At 53.1% G+C, this 10,254-nt stretch overlaps 3 protein-coding genes across 3 annotated transcripts; all 3 read right to left on the reverse strand.

The window, feature by feature from the left end:
• Positions 1-1,044: 1,044 nt before the first annotated feature.
• On the reverse strand, positions 1,045-3,165 carry ISF_03085 (pathway-specific nitrogen regulator; the record flags this gene model as incomplete). The annotated part of the gene is made up of 1 exon (XM_018846691.1): positions 1,045-3,165. The coding sequence occupies one exon, from the start codon at positions 3,163-3,165 to the stop codon at positions 1,045-1,047; it is 2,121 nt and encodes a 706-aa protein (XP_018706419.1).
• A 1,759-nt stretch (positions 3,166-4,924) lies between these two features.
• ISF_03086 (hypothetical protein) lies at positions 4,925-5,434 on the reverse strand (the record flags this gene model as incomplete). The annotated part of the gene is made up of 2 exons (XM_018846692.1): positions 4,925-5,171; positions 5,259-5,434. The coding sequence occupies 2 exons, from the start codon at positions 5,432-5,434 to the stop codon at positions 4,925-4,927; spliced, it is 423 nt and encodes a 140-aa protein (XP_018706420.1).
• Positions 5,435-9,140: 3,706 nt separating this feature from the next.
• On the reverse strand, positions 9,141-9,812 carry ISF_03087 (phosphopantothenoylcysteine decarboxylase; the record flags this gene model as incomplete). Its single annotated transcript, XM_018846693.1, has 1 exon — positions 9,141-9,812. The coding sequence occupies one exon, from the start codon at positions 9,810-9,812 to the stop codon at positions 9,141-9,143; it is 672 nt and encodes a 223-aa protein (XP_018706421.1).
• Between the last annotated feature and the right edge of the window lie 442 nt (positions 9,813-10,254).

Genomic DNA, 10,254 nt, shown 5'->3' on the forward strand with positions numbered 1-10,254 from the left:
TGACCTGTGCGACATTGAGCGCGGACGGCCCCTCCGCCATTCATTTGCCTTCCGCCCCCTGCGAGCTCGGGTACCAGACACATTGAACAACACCGCCGCAATGTTTTGTCTGCGCAGGTACGTCATACTGCCCAGTGCCACTTCCTTATCTTCTTAAGAATGCCCACTGACCGAGAACCGTCGCAGCTGGCTCCCTCTCCTCTTCATACCGACCAACGCCTCGCCGGCCTTCATCTTCCTCTTCTTCGTCTGCACGTACTTCCTGCACCGCCCATGCGTCTATTGCAGCATCCTACTCATCATCCTGTTCTTCACGAGCTGCAACTGGTCCGATCGGTGCTTCTTCGACTACAATAGCAACTGGTTCCTGCCGCGATCGAGCAGCGCGATCGAGGAGGCGACCGCCTCGTGCGCTGGCCTCAACTGTTCCGCCGCGCACAACGGCGCGGGGTCCATGTATAATGGGACTGTCTTCCGCCTTCTCAACTCAACGGCGAGTACGATCGCGAGGGCTACGGTGGCGAAGCCAGAGTGGACGGGGTTAGGGCTAGGATGGCTCAGAAATCTCCTGGGCCAACGAGAGTGGCAGATTGAATGCATGGATATATATATTCGACTATAAATACCCTGAATGACAAATAAGCGATTACCAGAAAGCGACCTTTGAACAATAGATGAATACCTACACGCGTCCGGAACTCCCGCGGCTTGCTTCTACAGCTTCAGGAGCCAGAGTCTGCAAGAGACTATACTTTACAGTGGGTGGCAAGATGCATTTGTGCCTATTGGGTGTCTTACCTATCCCCAAGTAGTTGATATATCTAACACTCTCGGGGTGGGGGGGATATACCTAAGAGAGGTAAGATACCTAAAAGGGCACAAAGACACGTCGCCGTTCCTTCATTGTATCATGCAAAGATTCATTGGTATTGATATCATGGCTATTTCATGGTTGTTTCGTGGCAATCTACATTATGGTATTCTCAGTTCGTTTCAAATCAATCCAAAGGGCTCTCCTTCCACAATCCATCTCCAAATTTTCCATTACAACTCCGTTTTTCCAGTCGCGTCGGAGGACAGATCACCATGTTCATTCGTATCCTCCTCCTCATCCTCATGCATCGTGTTCTCGGCGGGTATCGCTGATTTCATAGGTGCTTCTGCCGTGTGTTCAGCCAGTCCCTCGAACATCGTTTGTTCGTCTTGCGCCTCTAGCATCGTGTGTTCCTCTTGCTTCTCTAGCATCGTGTGTTCCTCTTGCGTCTCTGGCATCAACTGCTCGTCCACGCGTGGCTCCACCTCGGCAACCTGTGCTGTCTCGGCTGCGGGCACAGAGACCGTCTCCGTCACCGTAACGGTTAACGCTGCCACAGGTACAGCCAATGACGCATGGGCGGCTTCAAGAGCAGACGTGCAGGCCGCGTAAGACTCTTCCATGGGGTGAGGCATTGCAGTGGTTGGCTGTCCATGGGTGGGCTCTCTAGCCGCTATTTCGGTGCCGGGAGATTCTTGCGGCGGCATCGCAGGGACCGGCAACGAATTTTCGCTTTTTCTGGGCTCGACCTTGCTTGATCTGTCGAATCCAATGCCCAAATACTGCAGAAGAAGCACACAGAGAATAAAAACGAGTAGCTGGACAACATCTCGCGGCCCATATTTGAAAACATCCGCCCAAGGACCGCTTCGCACATCCATCACCGAGGCGATAGACCATGGCTGAGCAGAATCTTCTCGATCAATCGGCATCTCTGTAATCACTTCTTCCGGGACAGCTTCGTGGCTTTCAGGTTGACCGTATATCTCACGCATCCTCTCTTCGTACAATTCCCGTTCGTCTTCATGAGCGGGTGGTGCGTCAAAAGCATCGTCCGGACCATTTAGCTCCATGTGAGTTGACGCTGCTATTTCGGCTTCTATAGCCTCCCGCTCTTGAGTGGCTGCAATTCGTTCGAGTTCATCCACAATCGATGGATCAATGATCGGTTCCAGCTCAACATCAACCCTCTCCATTTCCTTCCAGCAGGCATCCCAGGCACCAGCCTTCATTAGGCCGTTGCTAGCGTACACCTTGGTTCGAAACATCTTGCCCTCTCCTAGAGAATCGTATCGAATATCGGATTGGCAAGTCGAACACCAATGGCGGTCCTCTGCTTCGGTGGCACCTTGCTCGAAATCTTCGTCATCACTGCCGATTTCATCATCCGGCGTGGCCATCTCATTGGCGGGCCCGAGATAGTGGCCGCATTCAAGAATACGAGCACGGCGTCGAAGTGGTAGCTCCAACGCCTCGAGCAACCGCTCCTCCAAGATCTCAAAATCATTTTGAGGGTGTGGAAGCAAGATGCCCCGGTCACAAATCGTGTCTCCGACTCGGGCTTGCAGCTGCTTCCATGCTTCGCGTAGATTTTTGCAAGCATCGCTCAGCTCGCTCGGCCGCGCGTTGTCCATCAAGTGGCCCCACGGCCACCGCAAGGGCAGCAATGTAACATGCAGAAGAACCAGGGGTGGCGTGTTTCTCTTGAATCGAGGTGGCGTCTTCTTTGGGGAGAATTGCGTGGTTACGGCCGGCGATCCTATCCGTGAAATGCTTGATCGAGTAGCTCTACGGTTTGAGCGAGACGAACCCGAGACCGACGGCGGCGGAGAGTTCATCTGCATAGCCTTGACCGAGGATGGCGATCGAAATGGTGGTCGTGGCGTCTCTCTGACTGCCGGTATAAATTCTTCGTCCGGGTCATAGGGCTGCATATCAGAGATTCGTGACCCGCCAGTCAATCTTCGAGAGGGGGCCTGGGGCTGCTTCAAATGATCCGCCTCGGCGTTTGAGCACGTCGAGCTCCTCGGGCTATGATCACTGAAGACGTCATCATCCTGGCCATGCTGTGAGCTGCTTTCACACGCAGAAACTCTACCACCAGCCGGTTCAGAGCCTCCTACCGACCGTCTGTCGTCAGAGACGCTCGCAAAGGAATGCCGGGCCGACTGCTCAAAGTCGGATGCCGGCTGGCTGGGCGGCCGTCTGTCGCTCTCATACGATGCATTGGATAAACTTGAGTTCCGTCTACCAGCAAGGTCGATGTCTTCCGCTTCAACGTTGTTCAGAATCGTTGCATCTGAGCCTTCAGAGTCGGCATTGAAGTCGTTGGCGGGACTCGGGGTCGTCATGTTGGTCTCTTGGGGCGCCGTAGATTCGAATGGGCTATGCACCTCATTAGCTGCCTCGGGTAAGCAGGAGTCGTCAATATGTATCTCGAAATTGAAGTCGTCGTCTCTATCCCGTTGTCTAGGCATGGGCACAAAAGGCGGAGAGTCTCGAGAACAGCGGTCGGAGCGGTGAATGCGTTTGCGGGCTGGGCTTAACGAGGCGATGAGGAATTGGAGGGAGCCCGGACGATGATGGCAGATAGACCGATATGAATGAGACAGGGAAATGAGATTGGACTCTCCGGTGTAGCTTTGGCTGGGTTGTCCTGGCGGTCTTGATGGAGGCGACATGGTACCTTTTGTTTATCTCCTGTGTTGCCCCGCCAATACAGCGGTGATGAGCCCTTGCTCACGAAACCGATGTGCAGCAGGCCAGCCGCCCAACGCAAACGCACCCTGGTTGGGTTAAAACGGGTAGTTTTTATTCTTTGAGGATTTGAAGGCATTTGTTTCTCGCTTAACTATTCTTATGCTCTGGCTTGAGGTAGTGTGCACTCAACAAAGGCAATCGGAATGCTGGGGCAGTTTGGCTAGCCAGTTCCTGCGGGGCGTCGCATAATGTGGCGTGTACCTATGTACATAGCTAGAGTTGCTTGAAAGCACCACTGAGATAATCTAGTGTAATTGCTTCTCCGTCTAGGGGATTCTACTCTTCAGCACCGAAACGTCATGTTGATGTTATCTGGAGATAAACAAACGAAGTGACTGAGCGGTTGTTGGTTGGTGAATGCAGGCCTGATGCTCAAGGGTATTGACCAGTTGGCAGGTGAGTAAGCACGTCTCGAGACTCCGCGGTTTTTGCAGAGCAGGTATTTCAAAGCATTTGTTTGCACGTTGCTGTTAAAGGACGACGCTTATATCTACAGTCTTGAATGATGCCAAGATTTTTTTTTTTCGAATAATCTTGCAACTTCTGTACGCGCTGCGTTCTTCTACCACAGACAGTTGTAGCAACTACACCGTCACTCCTTCATAGTAGGATATGAGCTGCTGATCTTGGCTAAAACTTACCTAGACCCTAGGGAATTCTCCAGTAGCTTCGAGTCCAACTGCCAGCTTGCCCTGACTGGAAGCCAGTAAACAGCCTCCTGGTTGGACATCGAGTGTCAACAAGGCCTTCCAATGAGCTACATATCCTCGTAGCTTGGGTGGTGAGTAGATAAGTCTGCCTTTTTACAGTTCCAAACATTCTGCGACCGACAGATCTCAGCAGATACTTCATGGCGGAGCTGGCCGGTTCATCGCCAGCGATACTTACTCTTCGGTGCCAAGTGGGAACGCCAGAGCTCAGGCCCGAGAGCCCGATCGCTGTCTCACATTTCCTACTCCGAAACGACTCCAACAAGTGATCGTCGCTGTCGATTGAAGATTGCCGATCCGGCTTCATAAAAATAGCCTGCCAGCTATCACGATGAATGCTCAGCTCGCTTATGTCACTCTGTACGGGCATAGATAGTATGTATATATAACTTGGATTTGATCATTAGTCCTTATATATCGTCTATTTACATCGACCAGGCAAGCCCAGCACTTTCAGCTGGCCTTGCCGGTCATTCTCTGCTCAGTGCTGTTCATACACCGTGATTGGATGGCGTTCGTTTTTTTAACATATGTTACTCCTGTACAGTCCGACCGCCGACCGTTCCAGCCGACGGACGGGGGCGCGTTCCCCCTGCGCAGGCCAGACGACCCCAACTATTGACATGTGCTGTCCTGGCATTTACAGGTCCTCGCAGTAGTCGCTGGTCACGGTGACGGTGACGGTCTTGGTGGGCTGGGCAGCGGTGGTGGCGCTGGCGGTGATGCCCCAGCAGGAGCAGGCCGAGGAGTAGCGCGCGGCGCTGTCGCAGCCGGAGGCGTAGGCGGGGACGGCGGTAGGGATCTCGGTGGCGGCGCGGACCTCGTGCTGGTTCTCGCGCTTGAGCTTGGGCGCATCGGGGTCAACGGTGACGGTGACGGTGGTGGTGCTGGAGACGCGGAACGTCAGCATGGGGCGGGTTCCCTCATCGAATGCATCCCGTCCAAGTAGGTGAGGATGTAGGAGAACAACTTACGTAGCATCAGGGACGATGGTGGTCTTCATGAAGCTGGAGCAGTCGACCTGGCGGGAGGTGACGGCAAGAAGACCGTCACGGGTACCGGTGACCTGACGGGCGCAGTTGTCACCACCGCAGTGGCCAGCAGCGGCGACGGCCGCGACGAGGGAAGAGATGACAGCGAAGGACTTCATTTTCACAGGGGGCGGGTGGTGAGACAAGGTTGTCGGAGTATGAGGACCGATGATGATTGAAGTTGAGACTTGGAGAGGGATGGGGGAAAGGAGAGACAACCAGGCCCGCGGGACAGCGACCTGGCTAGCTATATACCATCAGCCGCGATGACCATGCAGGCCGACTCCTCCCCAAGATAGCGAGGTGTATGGATAGATGGAAGGATGGCATGGCCCGAGTCCCTACTGGGCTGCTGTTAGTGGCTCGGTGACGGTGCGGATAGCTAGCGGGTCGGCCTTCCGACCTTTTTTTCTTTGTCTCCCCACGGCCAAGCCGCCGCCCATTGTTTGTTCGGAGCTAACTAGTTGGCCAATTCAATGCGTTCGCGTAATAACGCCGCCCACCTATCAGGAGCCCAACTTCCCACATGAGGCAGGTGGAATTGCCATTGAGTAAAAGGCTCCAGCCGTCGTGGCGTCGGGGCCAGGTCTGGGGCCTGGATAGGCGGGTCAGCTGTGAAGAGGCACCATGCTCTTCAAGCCTAGCTCCGCAAGGGTTCCTGTCTTGGCAAAAAGACAAAGTGCTTCTCTTCTCTGCTGCAGGTGGCGGCGTGGCGCCGAACGAGGAGGTTCTTCAGAGGTTGGGGCGACACGAATGGACGGACAAGTGGCTTGCGGCTTGGCCCAAGCAAGTGCCAGGCCAATTTGCAGCCGACTGACGGCCAAGATTACTGTTTGTAAAAGGCACATATGTATTGCTAATTGTTAATGGCCGTGGGATGCCTATATGCCAGGATGAGAGTGCTGGGCTCATCATCATACCATACCCAGGAGCACAGGCGAAAAAGCCCGGACTCTATGCGTCGCTTTTCCGCGCAAAAGCACGAGCTTTCCCCAAAAGTTCTGTGGCTCACACTCTCAACCTGTACGGCGCAATGCAGAATGCAATGCAAACTGTCCCACCATGTCATGTCGCAGCACGGGGTGATTCCTTCCGTTCCTATTTACCCCAGCCCCGATGGCCACACAGGCAAACCGCAAACATGGACTCTTTAGCTTCGCCTCAGTCGGGGAAGCATGGAATCCTGATTCCGTCGGCTCTTCACCCGGAAAGTGATCGTCTCGCATACGCTGCTGTTAAAAGAATCGGCTTGCCAAAATGCTGCAAGATGTGGCGGGGAAGTTTCAAAAACGACGTTACAACCGAAGGTCGTTGCCTCACCTACAGCCCTGAGCCACTGCAACTTGATCGCTTCGCACACCACCTGCGACGGCCAAATCAGGCAGCTCAGACTCAGCTGGCGACGGTGAGGGGAACCTCTCAAGACAGGTCTGGGGGAGCGCGCGCCGGGAGGGGGGACGGTGCTTTGTGGAGTTGACCCCGGCTCTGGCTTGCATATGTAGTTCTTCCCCTCTAACGATGCAGCGCCATGATTAATGGGCAATTGTCGCAGTGGGAGGTCCGAGCCGGCAGATTCATCAACATGTCTGGCGAATCGTCAGCCCTGGTTTAGGAAGAGGCCGAAAAAGGCGACCGAGCTGCCCCGAAGTCGAGCAATTGGCTTCATGAGTCAAGGGCTGACGGCTGTGGAACTGCTCTGGGGCTGGATAAGTTAGACATGCGAGCGAAGTGGTGCAGTAGTATCCCAGAGTTTCCAGGGCGCCGACATCTATTGATAGCCCAGCCATACATACTCTACGTCCAACGGCATAACACCGATACTAATTTTTGTGTTGTAATGCGCGCGCTCTGTGCCACTGTGGAGCGAGGCATCCGCCACAGATTACTAGATAATGATTACGAAGTATAAAAGGGCTGAAGGTGCGTAGATGCGGTGCCAAGCCCAATAGGGAACTTTGTCGAATTGTTTATCACAAGTTTAGCTTAATAGTTAGGAGCAAGTTACTCGTACATGGAGGGCCACAGAAGAAGGACCGCTAAGAATGATTTTAAGCCCGCGCACAATTTAACAATGTCCACAGTGCTTCCGCTCTATCCTAAATTAGCAAGTCGGCTTACTTCGTACAGCCACTTCCGCTGGGCGTCGCAAAGGAACAGGCGAGCACACGTGTGTCCCCCTGGGGCGGAAGCGTTGTGGACAAGAGTGCTTGCTATCTGCAGCTCCGTGGATTGCTCTGGATACAGGCGGACATTGGCGCACTTGTCGTACTCATGAGGGTTCGCACGTGTGTTTTTGGCCCTCCACTTACAAGAATATTCCCTAAAACACGTGGTGATGGGACTCTGCGTGGGCATTGAGTAAGTTTCGGTGTCTTATCCATGGGGTTGGGTTGATAATTCTTCCAACCACTTCGTATTGACGAACATATGTTATTCCCTGTCGGGATTTACACGCTGCGACTTTGCTGTGTTACCATTCATTGGCTGGTGTCGGCGAGCAGCTGCCATCGTTTTATCCAGACCTCCTGGCGTCCGTAAATTTCTAAACTCCCAATTTCAGTGCACCGATTACTTCTGCTCGAAATGGTATTGATACTTGACAGTGAGTAGTGCTCTGGCCGTGTATTGTTCCTCGCAAGGCTACCAAGTTCAGCTGGACTTGCGTCGGCCGTTGAGTGCCGAGGCGTCGTCTTCTACTACATCCACACCAAAGATTTTATTCCGATGGCATTATATCCTCTGCAGATTACCATAATTTCCAAACAGCAGGTCATAAATAGAAATCGTTTCCCCGAGTACCAGTGGTGCTCTTCAAGGCCACTCAGCCATCTGCTGCGCCCAGATTCTGACTCGGCTCACAACCTACTAGTTACAAGTCATACTCTGTACGGTAAATTAATTCCTTAAATTTGCAGCACATCATAGTATGAATTGATTCAAGGTTATTAAAAGGTGGCAGAACGTTGGGAATTGGAACTTCCAAGTACGCCGTAATGCTTGACTCCCAGCTATGGCGTGTGCGGCTCGTGAACATAGCCCGCAGTTCTACTTCGCAAGGCGATGAGACAATGCAGTTACGATGGTGCCCTACATTAACTTTTCAGACTATTATCAAGCTGCTCTCGAATTAGAGTAACCTCGTTTGCCGAATCTATTCCCGCTTACACCCACTTGCTTCCCACTACTGTCCACCGCGCTGCCCGAGCATCGCATAGAGGTCAGATCTCATCAGGAGCTCTGCTAAATTAAACCAAAGAGCAATAGATGCTGATGTGAATTAAGGACTAAAGATAATAATTAGCAAAGTCTCTACCAACTATAGAGGATTATACATACCAAAGTCTTTAGGACTCTCGCCACAGACAGACGGCTTGCGATCATTCAGCAGACCCTCGTTAGAGAAAGCGGCGATATTATCTGTTGATGTATTAATTAGAAATTCATCAATTTTCGAATACTGCTTTATCGAGTATAGGAGAAGCAGCGCAAGTGCAAGCCATGACTTCGAGCTGTAAGGATCGTCACAGCCTCAACCTCAGCATAGCAACCGACGACTCATGCCAGAAAGCCTTGGTGGGAGGGACGGCCATTGGAAGATATTTTACTCTGCACTCTGATACTTTTCGATAGATATATAATCCACTTTTACAGTTGCTTCCGTGCATCACAGTCGTTTCCTTGGAGGGTTTTCTACAAGGACATCGAGCTGACTGCACACACTGGCATGGTGCAGGTAATTCAACACATGAATCCTTCTGATAAGATGGGCTTATTAAATTACATTAAAAGATTGGCACGTATTTTTACAGATTGAATGCTTGATTTTCAAGTAGCAAGTTCATCAAGACTTTGCTCAATATCAACAACAATGTCTTTCCATTCACGCATCGCGCCCTGTCCAACATCGCCGCACGCAAGCTCCTTTGCCTGCGGCAATAGCACGTGAAACCACGACCACGACCGCAAAACCGCCAAGTGCTGTTCCGTCAGCGGATGCTCCCACATCAAAGTGTTCATCGACGGAGCCACCACGATGGCCGCGCGGCGAGTGTCCCACGCGCGGATGACGCTTGAGAGCAGGTCGTCGCACATGCCGGCGGCGACGCGGGCGAGCAGGTTGGCTGAGAGCGGGACGACGAAGAGCACGTCCGCCCAGCGGCGCAGCTCGATGTGCAGGATGCTGGCGCCGCGGGTCCAGCCGGGCGCCGTCCACTCGTCGTCGTCCACGTACAGGCCGTCGACGTTGGGTAGGCTAGATATGGCGGCTAGGTCGGGCTGCTCGGCGGCCTGGCCGGCGAGGAAGTGCCTGGCGGACTTGGTGAGGATGACGCGGATGGAGAGACGCGCGCGGGGGGCGAGGGCGGCGATGATGAGCGGGAGCTTGATGGTGGCGACGGAGCCGCTGGCGGCGAGGAGCAGGTGCTGCTTGCCGTCGCCCTGGCTTGCGGCGACGGAGGCGGCGGGGGACTGCGAGCTCGGGGGATGCACGTCTGGCATTGGGTGTGTTCCTTGGGCGGTTGCAGGATGGCGATTGGCAATTGGGCCTGTGTACGCGGGGGGTTGTAATGTGTTCTATGTCGCGTTCTGCATGTGGTTGTGTCAAAGATTCCCGTAATCCAAGCAGGAGGGTGAAGTTGAGTTGTTAAAAATCGATGCAGTAGGACAAGACGATTTATGAATAATAATGCAGCCAGTTGAAGGTAAATGGATGGCGGATTTGTAAGGATGTACAGACTTGTCAGTGAGTTGGTGGCGGAATGATTAGGCTTTCGTCCGCTGGGATGGGGTAGAGACCCTGAGCCCAACGGTTACGCGCGAAGCATTTCAGTATTTGTAAGAGCAGATGTACTCAGCAGTGAGTACAGAAAGAATTAGTTTCCACTTTTGCTTCTATAGTGGCCATCTATTAGATCAAGAAATAAAAAGAAAATATTTAGCG

The sequence above is a fragment of the Cordyceps fumosorosea genome (assembly GCF_001636725.1).
Source record: "Cordyceps fumosorosea ARSEF 2679 chromosome Unknown scaffold_5, whole genome shotgun sequence".
In the NCBI taxonomy this organism is placed as follows: Eukaryota; Fungi; Ascomycota; class Sordariomycetes; order Hypocreales; family Cordycipitaceae; genus Cordyceps; species Cordyceps fumosorosea.